The sequence below is a fragment of the Trichosurus vulpecula genome, chromosome 8 (genome assembly GCF_011100635.1).
Source record: "Trichosurus vulpecula isolate mTriVul1 chromosome 8, mTriVul1.pri, whole genome shotgun sequence".
Lineage (NCBI taxonomy): Eukaryota > Metazoa > Chordata > Mammalia > Diprotodontia > Phalangeridae > Trichosurus > Trichosurus vulpecula.
The window spans coordinates 87,570,629-87,591,556 of NC_050580.1; the positions used below are offsets into that span (position 1 = coordinate 87,570,629).

The following is a 20,928-nucleotide window of genomic DNA, read 5'->3' on the forward strand; positions in this document are numbered from 1 at the left end:
ATATTTTTCCATTTATTTAGATCTGACTTTATTGAAAATTGTTTCATAATTATATTCATATAGGCCCTGGGTTTGTCTTGGCAGATAAACTCCCAAATATTTTATAGTATCTACAGTAACTTTGAATGGAATCTCTCTTTCTATCTCTTGCTGTTGGGCTTTGTTTGTAATGTATAGGAATGCTGAGGATTTATGTGCCTTTATTTAATATCCTGCAACTTTGCTAAAGTTGTTTGTTATTTCAAGTAGTTTTTTACTTGATTCTCTAGGTTTCTCTAAGTAAATCATCATATCATCTGCAAAAAGTGATAATTTAGTTTCTTCTTTGCCTATTCTAATTCCTTCAATTTCTTTTTCTTCCCTTATTGCTACAGCTAACGTTTCTAGTACCAAATTGAATAATAGGGGTGATAATGGACATCCTTGTTTCACCCCTGATCTTATTGGGAATGCATCTAGCTTATTCCCATTACAAATAATGCTTGTTGATGGTTTTAGGTAGATGCTATTTATAATTTTAAGGAAGGCTCCATTTATTCCTATGCTTTCTAGTATTTTTAATAGTAATGGATGTTGTATTTTGTCAAAGGCTTTTTCTGCATCTATTGAGATGATCATATGGTTTCTGCTAGTTTGTTGTTCATATGGTCAATTATGCTAATAGTTTTCCTAATACTGAACCAGCCTTGCATTCCTGGAATAAATCCTATCTGGTCATAGTGTATTATTCTCCTGATAAATTGCTGCAATCTTGTTGCTAATATTTTATTTAAAATTTTTGCATCAATATTCATTAGGGAAATTGGTCTATAATTTTCTTTCTCCGTTTTGACTCTTCCTGGTTTGCTTAGTAGTACCATATTTGTGTCATAAAAAGAATTTGGTAGGACTCCTTCTTCACCTATTTTCCCAAATAGTCTACAAAGTATAGGAATTAATTGTTCTTTAAATGTTTGATAAAATTCACATGTAAAACCATCTGGCCTTGGAGATTTTTTCCTAGGGAGTTAATTGATGGCTTGCTCAATTTCTTTTTCTGAGATGGGATTATTTAGAAATTTTACTTCCTTTTCTGTTAACCTGGGCAATTTATGTTTTTTGTAGATATTCATCCATATCCCTAAGGTTGTCAAATTTATGGGCATACAATTGGGCAACATAATTGCTAATTATTGTTTTAATTTCCTCTTCATTAGAGGTGACCTCACCCTTTTCATTTTTGATACAGGTAATTTGATTTTCTTCTTTCTTTTTTTTAATCAAATTGACCAAAGGTTTATCAATCTTATTGGTTTTTTCATAAAACCAGCTCTTTGTTTTATTCATTAATTCAATAGTTCTCTTGGTTTCAATTTAATTAATCTCTCCTTTGATTTTCAGTTTTTCTAATTTAGTATTTAATTGGGGATTTTCAATTTGTTCTTTTTCTAGCTTTTTGAGTTGTATGCCCAAATCATTGATCTCCTTTTTCCCTATTTTATTCATGTAAGCATTTAGAGATATAAAAGTTCCCCTAAGAACTGTTTTTTCTGCATCCCGTAAGTTTTGGTATGTTGTCTCATTATTGTCATTCTCTTGAATGAAGTTATTAATTGTTTCTCTGATTTCTTACTGCCAGTTGTAATGGTAAGAAGGGTGGGACTTTTTTTTTTACTGTTTTCTCTTTTGGAATGCTACGGTAATCAAGTACCTTTGATGAGTCTTGCCTTTCAAATATAATGGCAAGCAAAGTGGGGTCTTTCCTTTTGGAGTGCTTCTCAGCACTGAGGCAGTTTGGGTGGAATGTTTTTGAGTCTTGTCTTGTGTGAATCAAAAGTCATTGCTTGGAGACAATGTATATGTTATTTGCCAGATGAAACTCTTGGTAGCCTTCATGGAGCCCCCTGGCTTTGAAAACCCAGGTGGTGATGCTTCTCTCTCTGGTAACTGTATGTATTGCTATTGTTAGATGGTTAGAAGCCTGTCTACTGGTTTGTGTTTATTTTCTCTGTTTATATAATGTATGCTTGTAATTTCTGTTTGTATACTCTCTGAAGTTCAGGGTGCTGGCTTTTTCCTCTGAACTAAGTGAATGATATTTTTATATTTAATTAAAGTAAGATTGTTAACCCCTTAAAGTTGTTTCCTTAGAAAAGCAGATCGCAGAATCTGTGCTAGCAGCCCTCCTGTGTTCTGGTGCTATTGGCTGTACACCCCCACAGCAGCTGCTAGCCCGATTGTTGTTACACAATGGATAACGAGCTTGTCCCTGAATTAGTCAGGATAAGATGAAGCTGGATGCCATTTTGGAATTTGGATTGTGCTGGATCTCTGGGCCCTGCAAAACCTCCTGTTGACTAAAAAAGGGCAATTTGCCATCTCAGCCCACTTGAAGCCCCCCTTTCTCCACTTATCCAGGTAGAACTAAACCTCAACGGCGGAGAAAATGCCTGGTCAATGGCAGCAAGTCTGTTTTCTCAGCTCAGGTTGCTTTGGCTGGGGGAAAAATCCTTATGTTATTACAGTGAATGTGAGATTTCCCTTGTGGGCCACAGTGCCCAGTCTAGGTTCTCTTTGGAAACTATAAAAACAGCAGCATAACAGAGAAGCTTTTTTTCCTGACAGCTTCTCTTGTCAATCTTACTGCAAATTGGCCATGTTGCTGCCTAAAGAATGTATATCAACCAAGGGAATCAAATGCTGTTCCTGAATTCATATGAGCAACATAGCCCTCTAGGGAGTTCATGAGATAAGAATTATTTGAAACAGTGACACTAATAAATAAACCCAGATTGATATACTCCTATCTTTATAGTTCTATGTTTGGTTTCTCTGACACTAATTAGCCAATATCAAGATGGACACGACCTTGATTGACCTCTTTGTCACTTCTTAGTCTATAATTTCCTTGTTTTTGTTTTCCCTTCCTCAATAAGGACAGGCTTGTCATGAGGATAATCAGATGTTGGCTTGGGATAATGTTCACTATTTTCAACAGGGTTACCTGGGATATTCTTTTAATAGATGGAGCTCTTTGGAGGCAGGTTTATATTTTACCCTGTGGTCTGATCTGTGTACTCTTAGTTCCCACTGGTCATCACTCCTATAGTCTAGGCCTGCTGGAGACAAACAGTGGCTTGGGCACTTGAATATATCAGAATTTGATACAACTTTCTTTTATCACTCAATTTGTGGCTAGCAGGAGGGAGGGTCAGTGTGTGCCCGAAACCCAACATAACTCTGTTTATCCTTTCAAAGTCCCAGACAAACTTGAACCTTTGTCTATAGTGCATGAAAATGTTTCTTACCTCCTCCCACCCCTTTCTCCTTTTTGTCTTGGCTCTAGTCAGTTACGTTTGATTCTTGGGATCAAGTATCTTTATTAATTTTTGTTTATGGTAGTAATTGCCTTGGTAATTTGGAGGCATCCAGTGGAAGGGCTACCAGGATAGTTAAAAGCCTTGGGATAATGACATGTAAAGAAAAGTAGAAGCAGCAAAAGCTTTTTAGCCTAGGGTCATAATTTAGCAGGAGCTGGGTTAGCTCCCGTTGAGAATTTGCAAAGTTGTCGCTTAGAAGAAGGAAAATAATTCTACTTGGCCTCCAGGGGTAGAACTAAGAAATGGCTAAAAGTCACAAAGGGGCAAAATTAGGCTAGATAAAAGCCAATGTTTTGTAACAACTAGGGCTATGAAGGAAAGGAATGGGCTGCCTCAGACCTTCAAATAAAAGCTGAATCACCACTGATCAGTGGTGGCACTTTACCAAGGGGATTCTTTGGTCAGATATGTTTTGTACCAGGTAGCCTCTGAAGTCTTTTTCAACTCTGAGATTCTGTGGTTCCCTGAAATGTAATTTCCAGCTAATCAGTCAGCACTGATGATCTCTGTGATCCTTAGGATTAGGCTTCCTGTGACCAGTAAGGTCAAAAGAACTGACACCTCTCACTTATCTCTTTTCTTTGTCCACCCTGCTTAATATTGAAGATTTCAGCTGTTATCCCTCTGAGCTCAGGCACTAACTCCATCAATTCTTAAAAACAAACATCCCCCTCCCAATGTACTTCGAAGGAGATCACATTAATAACAATACAACAATATTGTGTTTTATTACATACAGTACCTCATTTGATCATCAGAGTTACTGAACAAGATAGTAGTGCAAATGTGTGCAGTAGAATTCATTCATTTTCCATTGGCTGTCCTAGGGTAGCAGGCTGTTAGATTCTGGTCAGACCCCATTACAATAAAAACCTTGTGTAACACAAACACCTAGATTTCTCAGCTGATTGTTCACATAGGAACTAGCCCTTTGGTTTTTGTTGATATTGGGAATATAGTGATGCCATTTTGGTCCTTTTCAAGAACAAAGGACAACAACCATATTGGGAACTCTCAGTTGAGGAAACTTCATCTACCAAAGCAAAGTGATATTTTCTCTGTAAATAATAGTTTTAGAATGCCCAAGGCAATGAGAGACTTGTCCAGGGTCTCAAAGTATAAGTGAGACCAAGAATTTGAACACAAGTCTTCTAGGCTCCCAGGTCAGCTCTCTATCTACACTTCTCTGCTTTCCCTATTGTGGTTTCAGTATATCTCAGGTTGGCGTAAGAAATTAAATGGGAATTTGGGGGGAGTTTTATAAAAGCGGCAGACACATAAGGGCAGATGACACAGGGCCTATGACCAAATACTTAACCCAAATTTTACAGTAAGTTACTGTAAACACCCCATAAAAGAAAAAAGAAAAAAAATCAGAGGTCTTCTCTAGAACAAAGAGAGGACCAAAATATTTATGCAGATTTTCTAGATTGCGGGGGCACTGTGCCTCTAACTCTTGTGATGTGGAAGGGAAAGCCGTACTTTGTATAGATAGTTTAAGTAATACCTGAAAAAAAATTTATTCATAACACAAGAATGGGGGCATTTCTTTAGAAACATAATTATAGAAATACAGCTTGATGAGGAGTCAGAAGGATCTTGGTTTGAATCCTTAATCTCTGGGCCTCAGTTTCCTCACCTGTAAATTTTGGATTAGAAGTCCTTTGAAGTTCCTTCCAGCTATAGGCCTGTGACCCTATAATCCTAATCAATTAATTTTCCAGGGGGAAATATGTATGTGAATGTATGGTGAATAAATATATTGATTTTCAGAAGCTAAATTTTAGGACATGCATTAAGGACAAGAGATGACTCCATGACTTCTCTGGGAGCTCAGTTTATATCACAAACACCCCTTATTGTCTCATCAATCCTTTCTTAACTCAGTGAGTAAACATGTATTAAATACCTACCACATGCTAGGCACTGTGCTAAACACTAGTTATATAAATATAAAAATTAAAGCTTCTGCCCTCAAGGAGCTTACAATCTAATTGACCTTTAATGATCTCATTTTGGTTTACTTTACCCCTCCAAAGCATTTGCTCTTCTCTCCCTGCTCAGATCAAAGGTTATAGGGGACCAGCTGACTGTCTATCCCATGGCTTTAGTCTCAGCACTCATTTCTCTGTCCTATATTTTTTTTCTTTAATCTGTGACCTACTTAGAGGTCCCTCAAATAAATATTATTTTGGGAAGATAAGAGTGGCTTGGAAGAGGTTAATTGCAAAAGGTCACTTAGGGCCTTTGATTAGCTTAGGAGTCTTATTCAGAGCTTCTAAGTTCCATATCTAGTGTTCATGTCCATGTTTCCTTAACTCTGGCCCACCTTCTTATTTTCGTGGAATGTAGAAGAACTTAGGACCAGCTAGGTAGTGAAGTGGATAGAGTGTTGGGCCTGAAGTCAAGAAGACACATCTTTGTATGTTTAAGTCCAGCTTTGGATACTTACTAGGTGTGTGACCTTGGGCAAGTTACTTAACCTGTTTGGCTCAATTTCCTCATCTGTAAAAATGAGTTGGAGAAGGAAATGGCAAACCAGTATCTTGGCCAAGAAAACCCCAAATGGGGTCATGGAGAGTCAAACATGACTGAAATGAACGAACAGCAACAAAGAAGAATTTAGATATAGGACTTCTTGATATTCAAGTAATAGGAAAGATGAGGATGTGCCCAATAAAGCCCAAAATCATTGAGATAAAGACCACATCTTTTCATTCTGCGGCACTGGCCCCATGTGTCTCCCAAGTCAATTGATGAATAATGGAGAGGACCATAAAATCATTGGTCTATCTTTCATTGAGATAACAGAACATTGATCAAGTGGAACTAACCATTTGTCATAAAACTTCTGTTGATCATCTAACATTCAATTCAGCAAACACTTATTAAGTGCTTAGAATCTCTAAGTTCTACTGAAGATCTACTGGGAGGTCTCACCATAGTCCGAATGTAATTTTGGGTTCTCCAAAGTTGTGCCAGTAGAATAGTAGTTGAAGAGGCCCAATGACAAACTGGGTGTCAGCTGCCTGAGGCTAAACCTAGCTAAGATTTACATAATGTCCCATTGCTCATCTTTGTACCTTTGCACAGAGTATCTCAACTTCTCACAGCAACACTCTTCATCCTTACCTCCTGGAAGCCTTATCTCTCCCCAATATTCAGTTCAAGAGCCACTTCCTTTTGTGACTGGGCCCCCTCACCCCAAGTTGTTCCCCACTGTCTGCCTCCAAAATGACTTTGCACATATTTTAATGTATTTAATTGTTTAGATTATTTCCCCCTGCTCTAGTAAAGTATAAGCTCCTACAGGGTAGGATTTGTTTTATTTTTGTCTTTCTTGCCTAGCTCCCAGTACAGTGCCTGCCACATATTAAGTACATAATCATTATTAGTTGAATGAATGAATGAATGAGGTACATCACTAGAAAACTGGTGACCGAATAAAATAAAGATTTTTGACCATAGCGTTCATGAAAAATAGTTGATTAAGGTGTGGAAGAGTTCAGTTTGTGCTGGATGAAAGATTCCCTATACTTACAAAATAATGGATTCTTAAAGCACTATGTATCAACAGTGTGATGCAAAAAAGCAAACAAACTAATAAATAAATGACCACTGTATTACTAAGAGTGCTGAGTCAGAACAAGAGAGATCAGAATGCTACTTCTGTCAGGGTTAGATTGCATCTGGATTATTTTGTGTATTTCTATATCTACATTTTAGGAAGAACACAGATGAACTAGAGTATGCCTCTAGTGTGAACTCCCTCTGAAAGAAATCCTTGGTTTTATTCTAATCTGAATTTAGCCCCTGGTTTAGGGGGCTTTAGGTTTCTCCGGATTCTGCTGGGCCTATTGGCCATACATTGGTCTTTACCATTCTATCCAGACCTGCCCCAGCTACCTGCCTTCCTCTTCCACAGTTCTCCAAAATCTCTCAGTAAAGACACTGCAAAGACCAAGAGTTTGCCTAATAGAATATTTTGATATTCTAGCCCTAGTTCTTGTTTACTAGAACAGGGCCAGCATTCTGACAATACATTTACAACTCTTGAATTTGCCCATCTAGTTCTGATGAGGAAAGTCCCAGCCCCTCCCTGAGATAAGCTTCTAGATATGGGCTTGTACACTGAAAAAGAAGAAGCAAAAAAAACCCTAGCAGTACAAAAAGTTAAGTGCCTAGTAGATGCTTTAGAAATTCAGAGAGGGAAGGAGGGAGAGAGAGAGAGAGAGAGAGAGAGAGAGAGAGAGAGAGAGAGAGAGAGAGAGAGAGAGAGAGAGAGAGAAAGAGAGAGATCTGTTTGGCTGAGGAAGGGTTGATGGAATTTTTTTTTTGAAATTTGTATGGAAGATACAGTAAAGGCAGGTCACGTGGCCAGGCCCATAATCCTCAGGATCAACTACCGTTGAATGTTACCAAACTTGGAGTCTTTCTGTACTGAGTTTTCAGTTTTTATTCAATTTCTTTCAAGTACTTTGTAAGGATAACTTCTGTTCAAAGGAAATAGGCTTGAAAGAACTTCTAAAAGAGGTTCCTGAGGCTTGTTGGGTGTCAAATACCTTTTAGAAAACAGCATGTGGATAAGTTGAGTGTAAATGAATGATAAAAATATTCATTTACTTCCTCTTAAAATGTACTGGTAGAAAATTTAAAAACATCTTGTCCCAATTCACTGCAGGATATTGGTATGTTACCGTATTAAAATACTTTTAAAAATTGCCAGTATTTTGCTCAGCCTGAATTACTACCCTTTTTTTCTAAATTCCTATGTCATTTTGCCCTGGTATGCAATTCACAATCCTCCACCAAGTTTTTCTTTGAATGACTTAGTTTTGTTGATGACAGAAAACATTCCCTATAAACCTTATTTATACTAAAATGTGTTCTCTGTCATGTACATTTGTAAAACAGAGTTTCTGATAACATTTGCACTACATACCTTGCCAAGTTCTTATGAGGAAGACTTGTTATAAACATTAAAATGATATGGAAATGTAAGTTATTATGTATATCAACTTCTTTACTTTAAAAAATGATTTTATTTCTTTCTGTATCTCTCCCTCCTGCCCTCCCTGATCCAATCCATCCTCCACACTGCTATCAAATTAATATTCAAATTCAAATAAAATTCAAAAACATATATGGCCAAGTCACTTTTCTGCTTAAAGTCTCACTGGTTTCCTAAACTATTATATTTAGTATTTAAGCCCTTTCACAGTTCAACTCAGACCTAGATTTTCTGGGGTAAATACATATTATTCTCAATCACACCTTCTTGTTTCATCCTCAATTGACTTGTGTAATATTTCCTTTCTCTTATACCATTTTCCATCCCCATGCCCTTGTATAGATTGTCCCCAATGCCTGCAATGTCTCCTTCCTCCTCCTCCTCTATATAGTCCTTCTTTCTTCTCTCCATCCTTCACTTTATCCCTTCCTCCCTCCTCTCCTTCTCTCTCTCTTATGTCTCTCCTTTTCCTCTCTCTGCCTCTTCCTTTCTCCAAGTTCTGCTCAAGTTCCATTTCCTAAAAGAGGTCTTTTCTAATACTTGTGCTTATTAGTACTCCCTTTCCATGTTATTTTTTTAATTTTGTATTCACTTCTCTATGTACTTATATTTTCTGAATAGAATGTAAGCTCCTTTTTAATATATTATTTTTAAAATAATATTTTATTATTTTTTCCAATTACATGTAAAAACAATTTTTAAGATTTTTTTTTAAATTTTGAGTTCCAGATTTTCTCCCTTCCTCCTTCCCCTTCCCTTTTCCCTGAGACAATAAGCAATATGATATATTAGTCATGTGCAAACATACATAAGTGTTTTAATTCTGACCACTGCCTCCCCAAATCCACCCTATCTTCTATCAGTGCCCCCCTCTTTGTTTTAACCCCTTGCCCTCCTGCTTTCATATAGAGTAAGATAGATTTCTATATCCAATTGATCATCTATGTTATTAACTCTTTGAGCCAATTCTAATGAGAGTAAGGTTTAAGCTTTGCCACCCCCCATCTTTTCCTCCACTGTAATAGCCCTTTCATTCCACTTCATGTGAAATAATTTATTCTGTTCTACCTCACCCTTCCCTTTTCTCCTAGTAGTACATTCTTTCTCACCCCTTATGTTTTTAATATCATCCCATAATATTCAACTTATACCTTTGCCTTCTGTCTATGTATAATCCTTCTAACTGCCTTAATAGTGATAAAATTCTAAGAGTTACAAGTACCATCTTCCTGCGAAGAAATGTAAACAGTTTCACCTTACTGAATCCCTTGTTTTCTCTTTCCTGTTTACCTTTTTATGCTTCTCTTGAGTCTTATATTTGAAAATCAGATTTTTCAGTTCTAGCTTTTTCATCAGGAACATTTGAAAGTCCTCTATTTCATTGAATATAGATTTTTTTCAACTAAATCTTCACTGGGTACATGATTTGGGGTTGTAATACCAACTCCTTTGCCTTTTGCCCCCTGATCTTTTAATGTAGAAGCTGATAAATCCTGTGTAATACTGACTCCATGATATTTGAATTGTTTCTTTCTAACTGCTTGTAGATTTTCTTTGTGACCTGGAAGCTCTTAAATTTGGTTATAATATTCCTGGAAGTTTGTATTTTGGGATCTCTTTGAGAAGGTGTTCTCTGGATTCTTTCCATTTCTATTTTACCCTATGGTTCTAGGATATTGGGGGCAAGTTTCCTTGACAATTTCTTAAAATATGAGGTCCCGGCTCTTTTTTTGGTCATAGTTTTTAGGTAGTTCAATAATTATTAAATTACCTCTCCCAGATCTATTTTGCAGGTCAGTTGTTTTTCCAATGAAATAGTTCATCTTTTCTTCTATTTTTTTCCATTCTTTTGATTTTGTTTCATTGTTTCTTGATGTCTCATGCAGTCATTAGCTTCCATTTACTCAATTCCAATTTTTAAGGACTTATTTTCTTCAATAAGTTTTTATACCTCCTTTTCCATTTGGAAAATTCTACTTTTTAGGGAATTGTTTTTGTCAGGGTTTGTTAAAATCTTTTTCCATTCTTGTTTCCTTTAACAAGCTATTGACTCTTTTTTTCATGATTCTCTTGCATCACTCTCATTTCTTTTCCCAGTTTTTCTTCTATTTCTCTTATTTGATTTTTAAAGTCTTTTGAGCCTTCCAGGAGTTCTTTCTGGGACTGAGACCAATTCACATTTTTCTTTAAGGCTTTACATGTAAATGTTTTGACATTATTGTCCTCTTCTAAGTTTTTGTTTTGATCGTCTCTGTCACCATAGCAATTTTCTATGGTCAGTTTCTGTGTGTGTGTGTGTGCACGCATGCACGCGTGTAGTTTTGGGTTTTTTGCTCATTTTCTTGCCCATTTTGTGACATTTATGTTAAAGTTGGACTCTGCTCCTTTGTTAATATATTATTTTTAAAATAATATTTATTATTTTTCTAATTACATGTAAAAATAATTTTTAAGATTTTTTTTTAAATTCTGAGTTCCAGATTCTCTCCATTCCTTCTTCCCCTTCCTCCTCCCTGAGACAATAATCACTGTTCCAAGCTTCTGGTGTGAGGCTGTAGGTCCTCCTTACTGGGTTGCACCAGAGGCCATTTGGCCTCATTACTGGCCTATCCTAGAACTGGGGAAAGGGTGGGAGTGCTGGCTGCTGGCTTGTCTGGATGCTGTTTGTGTTGGACTGTACTTCCCTTTTACATTATTGAGACATGCCTTTCCTGCCAATCTTTAAGTTGTCTTGGGCTTGAAAATTGTTTCACCCCATTTTTTGTTGCTTCTTTAAGGACAAGCAAAGTGGGACTTGTTACTGTTTTTTCTTTTGGAGTGCTTCTCAGCACTAAGGCAATCAAGTGCCTTTGACTGAGTCTTGCCTTTGTTTGTAGGAAGGCCCACACCCTTTTGCTAATTAGGTCATGAGAGGTATGAAAACCTAGAGACTTGTGAAGCCCTCAGACCCTGAAAATGGTATATATACTCTGAGGGTAGCTGTTAAGTTAGAACTCTCAGAACTGTGGGAGGAGAGGTTTTGCTTTGGAGGCACACTCATTGGAAGAGTATTGGTGTGGAGACTCTAGATAGCCATTGAGGAGTCTCCCAGCTTTGAAAACTCAGATGTTGGTACTTTTTTCTCTGGCAATGGTCTATATATTGCTGTAGTCAGACAGATAGAAGCCTGTCTGTTGATTTGTGTTATTTTGCTTTGTTTATAATTTCTGCTTGTAATTTCTGTTTGTATTTGCTCTGAAGTTCAGGGTGCTGACTTTTTCCCCTGAACTAAGTGAATCATATGTATGTTTAATTAAAGTGATATTGTGAACCCCTTAAAGTTGACTTACTTAGAAAAGCAGATCAAAGAACCTGTGCTATTAGCCCTCCTGTGTGCTGGTGTTATTGACCTTATACAGTCACAATAGCAGCAAATAGCATTCTTGTTATAGCTTCATTTTGAGGTATTAATTTATAGTTGTTTTTAGGTGGATTTTGGAGAGTTCAGGTGAGTTCCTTCCTTATTCTACCATTTAGAATGTCAGCTCTTTGAGGACAAAAAACTGTTTCCTTTTTTGCCTTTTTCTTAAGGCATCTATTACAATTCCTGCTATTTAGTATAGATGCTCACTGTGACTAAAAAGGGCCTATAACTCAAGAGTACAAATCAGTAAGAAAAATTGTTAATGTTATAAGACTTGGTTGTCTCACAAAGACAGTATTTTTGAAACAAGCAGTTCAACCTACAGCCATTTCTTACAAGAAGATTGAATTCCACTCAGTAAACATTTATTTAATTTGAGTAGTAGTAGTAGCTGGTAATACTAATAAGAAAAAGAGATGATCCTTGCCCTCAAGGAGGTCACAATCTAATTGGGGAAGACCACACATAAAAGAAACCTGGCTGGAAGGGATAGGGATAGGCCACCAGGCAGGGTGCCCTGAGGGGACATCTTGTTCCAGAGATTGGAAGCCAAGCAGAATAGTAGTTGGAAAGTGAGGTAACCAGGAAGGTTGTAAGACCTCTATATTATATGCCTTTGGGAGGAGTTTGGTGGTCTGTGCTCCAGTCCTCCAAAAAGAAGAGAGAGGCAGTGAGGGTAAGTTGAGACAGTGAAGATATTTAGGATATTAAAAAGGGTGCCAGTTGGTCTGCATATCAACTGAACTTGGGACAAGGCAATTTGATGCCTGCAGGGAGAAGCGACAGAAACTAGCCGGTTTATTAACCTATCATTTGACAGATTTGGGGCCTCAGAATGGAGGTCGATCTGCTTTCCTCTCTGGATGACTATACACAAAAAGTAGGGTAGAGGGAAAACTTAAATGTTAGGCAGTGGATTTAGATGCTCCTTCATATTAAAATGAAGGCTAGTTTAAAGATGGATTCACTCTTGTCACTAGAGAGAGTATCTCAGGTCCTCTCTCTTGGTCTCCACAATATATCTTAAAGTTGACCCTAATTCATTTATTAGAGGGATTCACTGTAAGAGGAAAGGTGAATCATTGTTATAATAGCACTAAACTTCTGTCATGTGTGGGTCTGAAAGTTATAGGATGACTTCTCATAAGAATACAGATACAAATCCCCCTTAATTCGGCTTGGTCTCAGATAAAATGGAAAAATCTTTTTTGGAATGCCCAATTTATTCATCACAATTTTACAGTATTCCAGAGGTTTAACAACCAGGCTCATGATGCTACAATTAAAGGCTTTCCTGTTTAAAGGGGAGAAGCAGAAAAAGAGGAAATGAGTTGGGGGATTCTACCATTCCCTCCACGAGGCTGGCAACTCCAACCTTTCCAGAAATGTGCATCTGCCTAGAGATGATTTTACGCGAGTAGGGGCTAGACAGCATTCTTTTTAAGTAGCTGTTGGCATTTTCCTTTTCGTGGAGAACTACTGATGTGTCAACACAAACACTTCTTACCAGGATCAAAGTGACATCTCAAATAAGCCAAATTTACAATCTGAGATTTCATCCCACATGGTAAATTCCAATGTTTATAATTACAGCAAGATACAATTGTTGCTGGGTTAGCAACCTAATGTATATTAAAGTATAAAGCAACCTAATGTGTATTAAAGTACTACATAAAAATAATACTCTTATAGTAAATCAACTAACATTTATTAAGCACCTACATACTACGTGCCATGCATTGTGCTAAGTGCTGGGGATATAAAGAAAGGTAAAAGATAGTCCTTTCTCAAAGAGCTCAATTTAATTTGGGAGACAACATGCAAATAACTGTGCGAACAAGATACGTGTAAGATATATTGGGAGTAGTCTCAGAGAGAAGATACTAAGATTAACGAGGACTGGGTAAGGCTTCTTTCAAAAGGTAGAACTTTAAGCCAAAGAAACCAGGAGGCAGAGATGAGGAGGTCAGCCAGTGAAAACACTTGGAGTTGGGAAATGAAGGAACAGCCAGGAGGCCGGCGTCACTGGACAGCAGAGTACATGGAGGGGAGGGAAGTAAGGTATAAGAAGACTGAAAAAGTAAGAAGGGGCCAGGTTATGCAGGGCTTTGAAAGTCAATTTATTATTAGGGTAGAAGCTACCCAAGGGTAAAGATTGTCTTCTTACATTTCCGCATCCCTATTTTCTAGTGCTCTATGCCTAGTAGGTACTTAATAAACCGTGGTTGAATTAATTTGAATATAAGTGCCAGTTGCTGTTATTAGTGATAACAATAATAATAATGATGATGGTAATCATAATCGTAAAACTTCAAAAATTCATCCAGAAATACTGAATCCTGATCCTTTCTCCTCAGATCTCTAAAAGGGTTTTATATTATATTATATATAATCATTACATATATATATATATGCATATATACATATATATCTATACACACACACCTTGTGTGTGTGTGTGTGTATGTGTGTGTGTGTGTGTGTATGTGTGCGTGTCTCTATGTCTTCTCTTTGTTTTTCATAGAATCATAGAGATGGAAAGGACCTGAGATGTCATTTAGTCTAACCCTCACCCATAGCATGTTTTACTCCCCTCCCCACTTTCTTGCTTGCTTCAGCACCTCAGAAGTTCTTTGATTTTCTTGGAGTGGCTACTTCCTTCTTATACACAGACTGCAATTATTCCGTGCCTTAACATAGAGCCTTCCTGACTTGCTGAAGCCAAAACAATTTATCATTTTGTGGCTGGTGAATCCTCCCACCCTTATTTAGGCTGTTCCTTGGAAAAAGACACATAATGGGTCTATAGAATCGTAGTTAAACCCTTTCCAGTTTCACCTGACCTTTGAGAGTTTGTGTTGTACTAACTCCCTTTTTATAAAGTAGAATTATTCATTGTGGCCTGTGTCATAAGGATTCAGTGAGGCAGAATAAGGAATGTGTCATAAATAATTTGAAGTACATAGAGGAAGCTTAGAAATAATTGTAGTGGTCATCATGGCTGAAATGATTTACAGAGAGTTTGACCCATATTAGCTTGGCTCCTCAGCTACCCTCTGAAATGAACAAGAGAAAGGGGAATTCAAATATTTGCCACATACCTCTGGATCTATGCCCATTTTCAGCATTAGGAAGCTTGCTTCATTTGTCCTCGGTTTGGGTGTTTGCAAACAGTGCATTACAAAGTTACCTCAGAAAAAGAAGACCTAGTCCCAGATTAATTTTTTTTAAAGGACAACAACAACCACCAAAAAAACTCTTTAGTATGGGACTATGTGCCTTAAGTCTTTGAAGACTCTCACTCTCTGAAATAACCAATGATCTATTCCATTTGAACATGATAATATTATGCATAAGTGAAAACTTCAGCTATGAATATGAGGTTGTAAAATCGATGGCCAACAAATGGAAGTGATGGTGACTGCTTTGTGGCAGCTAATTTCTTCCTTGGATGGGAAAAACATTTGGTAAAATAAGAACGTTAAACCTATGTGGGGACTGCATTTTTACCATTTACTTGCTATCAACTTTCTGCAAATTGCCTGGCTTTTCTGAGCCTAAGTTATTTGTGTTTGTAACATGAAAATCCTATTTATTCTACCAGGATTGTAGCAAGGATCAAATTTTAAAAATAATTGTAAAACATTTTATAAATAACAAAGTACTTCAAAATTTGAAATGTCATACTTTTCAAATGGTTTAACATCAGAAATCAGTAGAGTTTTGTCGGTGTAAATGACTTAAAGAAGACACATTTCCATCTGCTTTACTTTTATCCTAAGAATCATTGGGCCAGTTCAGCTAACCTGTGGGTGAAACCACTTATATATGTTGCTTTCTCCCTGTTAGCCAGGTTAGAACAGCAGGATTAAGTTCCCTCCATGGAGATAATTTACATCAATTGTCTTGTTTTATATCATTTTTTTCCTTATCATCATGTTGATGGCATATTTTAAATAAAAAACAGTTTTCCATGTGGATATCAAACACTAGCATTCTCACCATGCTCAGATCTATTTGTAGTATATGACTAAGCCATGATTGCAGAACTGAGTCTAAGGCTTTGTGGCAATCAGTAAAGACAGCATAAATGTTAGCACACTTTCAGATAGCTCGTTCGGTAATGATTGAATCAATAATTGACTGTCTTTAGAATTTTTGTTTCCTTTTTGCTCCTCATCCAATATATTTATTCCTTGAACTTATAGATTTGTTTTGAATGATTCTAGCTATGAAGGCCTTGTATAAATTACTTAAACATGTAAAACTGGTCCCTGTGTGGAGGGAATTATTGCTATACATTCTCTCTCTCTCTCTCTCTCTCTCTCTCTCTCTCTCTCTCTCTCTCTCTCTCTGTTTTTCTCTCTCTCTCTCGACTCCTATTAGGGAAGTGCCATTCTGTGATAGAGAGCTGACCTTGTCTTCAAATCCTGTCTCTGACACATAATAGACATGGGACCCTGGGTAAGTTGCTTAATGTCTCAGTGTTCAGGGCAACATTTTAAGAGTATAAGCTGCAGAAAAGGTGTCAACCTGCATCAATAGAGGAATTCTCTCACCAGGACTTCACTACTACCAAATGAAATCCCAGGTTCAGTCCCCAGCCCTATCTTTCTGTTTAGAGAAGCTGGAATCAGGCTTGCATCCAAGAGGAAGCTGGATATGCCACCATGAATCATTAACTATGGATTGTACCTAGAACATCTGCTTCCCAGTTTTGTAGAAAATTAAGAATTTCTCATTTCTCTTGTCGTCACCATTCATTCATTCATTCATTCATGGTACACAAGTTTCTCTTTTGAATTTGATGCACCTTGTATTTTTCTTGTGATTTCTTCCAACCAAATAGATAACTAGAATTTTTCTTTTTGCACATCCTCCTTCTTCAGAAGTTCTTTCTTTCCCATAATTTTTTTAAGCCTCTATAGTATAGTTCTTGATTGCTGATGAATTGTTTACTCTTTGTGCTGCCTTGATTCCTGGTATTGCCTTAACCATTTGACGTTCACATTTAATTGTTTGTTAAAGATATCAAGACCTTCTGGTATTCTTTTGTTTTCCAGATTTTTTCCATGTTTCTTTTTCATTGCCCTTAATAAAATGATATGGTGTTCAAATTTTCTACTGCATGTACTGGTGAGATATTGTTATGATTATACCATATATTTCTAAAGATTTTCAAATACTTTTCTCAGTGCATTTCTGCTTTAATGGCATTTGCTTCATATCTTTAGGAGTATTCCTAGAGGACTCTACCTATAGCCCTTACTACGGAAATGGTCACAGCACAGGCTGTTGTGTACTGGTTATGACATGTTTTCACACTCTGTCAAATGTTGTAGAACACATTTATTCATCTAATTATAACAGATATCGACTTTTTAAACTATGTTCTTTAGTTATTTAGTTTGGTGGATTCGTGTATTCAAATTCAAAAGAAGTTTTTCAAAATTTCAGTTTAAGTAAACCCTTCAATGTCATTGGAGATATCAGCATATCTTTTGATATTCTGTTTCTTTATTCCATTCTTTATTCTTTATTATTTCTTTACTTTCAGAGCTTGCATTTTGTAGGTTTTCAGTGACTTCAGGGTCTTTATCTTTTCCTTTGTCACATTTAAGCAACTTCTCAGTGTTGTTGTTCTTGTTATGGTGGCATTGTTGAGTCCTTTCTGTCATTTCTGATCCTTCATGACCCCACTTGGGGTTTTCTTGGCAGATATACTGGGGTCATTTGCCATTTCCTTCTCCAGATGAGGAACTGAGGCAAATAGGGTTAAATGACTTGCCTGGGGTCACATAGCCAGTAAGTGTCCAAAGCCAGATTTCAACTGAGGAAGAAGAGTCTTCTGGCCTCCAGGCCTAGCACTCTAGCCACTGTGCTCAGTATCTTCCCTAAATTCACCTATTCTGGGTTCAGTTGCGAGGAATGCTCTGCGATTCATGGTTGTCTAACTTGGACTTGAGGCTGCTTTTGATGAAAAGCCGCATAAAGGTCTTGCCTAACACTGGCAAGATATTTCTAGTATTCTGGTGATAGAGTTAAGTACCAGCTCATAATAAAAGCAGTTATATCTGAAATCCATTTCATGTTTACTCATGTTTTGCCCATTTCAGAGACCAATACTATTTGTCTTAAAATGTTTGTAATAGGTGTATTGTCATTTCTGATTCCTTCCGACATATCTTACCTTCTTGTAGCACCACAATACAAAGCAATAGCACATGATCTACCATTCTCCTGATCATACCAATCTGCTTGTATGATGACATGCTTTGAACCATTATTTCAGTAATTCTTGGTTGTACACTTATTATAGTTTACACTCACCACGAGCCACTCCAATGCCCTTAGTAGATTCTCAATTTTAATTCTTCGAACAATGGTTGTTTAAAAAAAAAGAGGGACGTTGTTTCAGAAAACAAAAGAAAACAAAACTTGGGGTCATAAAGAAGAACACTATAATTTCACAAAGAAAATCCAGCCTGCTTTCCTCTGGTTCAATTTTGGACCTAGGTTTTTGTGTTTTATTTATTTGTTTCTCTTTGCAGGTATAATTATGTTGAAATATTTGAGTGATTATAGATCTCATTTAGGAAGCTCTATAAGGTTTCAGGTTTTGATGCTATCAACAGAAAAAACAATTTAACTGTTAATCTTGATGTTATAGCCACACCTCAAAGTTTATTTAAAAATACTTTGCTGTTTAAAAGACTAACAATATCTTCTTTAAGCCAGTGATGTTATCAGCTTGCTAATGAAGACTTTTCCTCTTTGGTGACTTTTCATGCTGACTATGTACCATAGAGTAACACTTGTTTTATTTTTAAATATATCTTCCCTATCCTCCTCCCGACCAACTTCTAATTTGGACTCTTAAGCTTCATAATGAGCAGCTAGGTGGTGCAACTGATAGAGTGTCAGGCCTGGAGTCAGGAAGACTCATTTTCCTGAGTTCAAGTCTGATCTCAGACCCTTACTATCTGTGTGACCCTGGGCAAGTGACTTAACCCTCTTTGTGTCATTTTCCTCATCTCTAAAATGAGCTGGAGAAGGAAATGGCAAACCATGCCGGTATCTTTGCCAAGAAAATCCCGAATGAAATTACATAGAACAGGACATGACTGAAAACAACTAAACAACAACAACAAAAGCTTCTTAACAGCCTGGAAAAAATCTTACATTTCTTCTGTGAGCACAAAAGCATCTAGTACAGGGCTAGACACATAGTAAGCCTTCAAAAGATTGGTGGATTTATTTGAATAAATAAAAAGTTGTATTTTTTCCCTTAGATCCTAATAACTATTATCATAGAAGAAATGAAATGACAACTACAGATGACCTGGATTTTAAGCATCACAACTACAAAGAAATGAGGCAGGTAGGCCATGGATGGGCTTATTTCGTTTGTGGAATATATGAATGTGGTGGTATTATAAAGACAATTAAGAGGTCCTCTTTGTCAAGAGTTAGAATAGTATGATATTAAAATGGACTATCATAGTAACTTCCTTATAAAAGATAACTCCTTCAACTGTTTAAAAGTTAGTGGCTTCAAGATTTTGGCTATTCGGATATTTGCCGTTTTTCATTATCTCCTTGTTGCTGAGTATTTTCCAAAATTTCAACCTGAAGGTTTTCGCATGGGTAAAGTTCCAGTCTGGCATTTAGGTTGTGTTTGGCACATCCTGACATCTGAATGAAAAGTGAAAAATCCCATCAGTCATAAAGATGTCAGTGGACAAGACTGACAGAGCCCTTGTCAATCTGCCAATTTCATCTCTCTGACAGTGTCTGAATAGTACACCCCCTTGCTTCTCCTCTACTAAGGGAAGTTCTGCAAAGTAGAACTCTTTCAAGAATTGCTTATAGAAGTCATTAATTCTGGGGCAGCTAGGTGGCGCAGTCAGTAGAGCACCGGCCCTAGAGTCAGGAGGACCTGAGTTCAAATCCGGCCTCAGACACCTGACACATGTACTAGCTGTGTGACCTTGGGCAAGTCACTTAACCCCAACTGCCCTGCCAAAAAGCAAAAAAAAAAAAAAAAAAGAAGTCATTAATTCTGGGCATTTGACAGCATTTTTTGAGGATATAACATGCTTTCAAAGACCTATAAAAGAATGAGAAACCTTAGTCCCTGTCCTCCAGTAGCTTAAAAATATCAGCTAGGACATGGCAACCCCAAAAAGCTAACCCTGCCTTAACTTACATTAATGGAAGCTTAGGGTCCAGAACAAGAGGATTGATAGTTCTACTGCACTCTGCCCTATTCACCTCACACCTAGAGTACTATGTTCCATTCTGGGCACTACATCGGGGCACTACATTCAAAAGCTGGAATGTGTTCAGAAGAAGATAACCAGGATGTTGGTCAGGTGATCATTGCTTTAAGCATCTAGGAATTTTTAGTTTAAAAATAGTAACACTATGTACATGATACTTCAAGCTTTGCAAACAGCTTAACATTTTATTTCTTTTGATCCCTACAACAACCTTATGAGATAGGTGGTATTAGTCCCATTTTACAGATGAGGAAAGTGAGGTTGAGAAAAGTTAAGTGACTTGTCTCAGATAAAATAAAAGACTGAGGGGAAATATGACACCCACATTAGCACTAGAAAGGGGCTTCACACAAAATCTGGATGCTCATGTAAGCACATTGTAAAGGGAAGGTAGTGTATGGACTAAATGGTATCCGATTTGCTCTTTGATTCTGAGATTCTGTGATTCTAAGTGGCACAGAGAATGGCAGACATAGCAAGACCTCACTAAGCATGGTTATTTGTAGCGTGGACCACATATACTTGAGGGCTGAAATCTGTGTTGAATAAAGGAGTGAATAGCCAGATGGAATCCAATGTGCATTGAGTTGGAACACTGGGACTGAGTTGAGGAGGACAGTGTGACATATTTGCAAAGGTGTCTGGATTGTGCCTTTGACCCAAACCCAATGACATGAGCAAATCCAGGTTTATCTCTAACCATCTCATTTCCCTTCAGAGATCAAAAAAATTTCCAGACTCATATCCTCACAGACTTAGGTGTGGGATGTGCCAAAGAAATATTTCTTCCTGTCTTGCTCTTCAGAAATCAAGATAATTTGTTTGGACCTGAAGTATGTGAATCATTTTGGTGCTCAAAATCTCCAGTGTATG

General features: G+C 37.2%; 1 protein-coding gene across 1 annotated transcript in view; it reads left to right on the plus strand.

Moving 5' to 3' along the window:
- The window catches only part of CPXM2 (carboxypeptidase X, M14 family member 2), a 239,253-nt gene that overhangs the window by 169,996 nt on the left and 48,329 nt on the right, over window positions 1–20,928 (plus strand). The window contains exon 7 of the mRNA XM_036736106.1: window positions 19,066–19,154. Coding sequence (XP_036592001.1) covers window positions 19,066–19,154 — 89 coding nt within the window. The remainder of the gene's footprint in view (window positions 1–19,065; window positions 19,155–20,928) is intronic.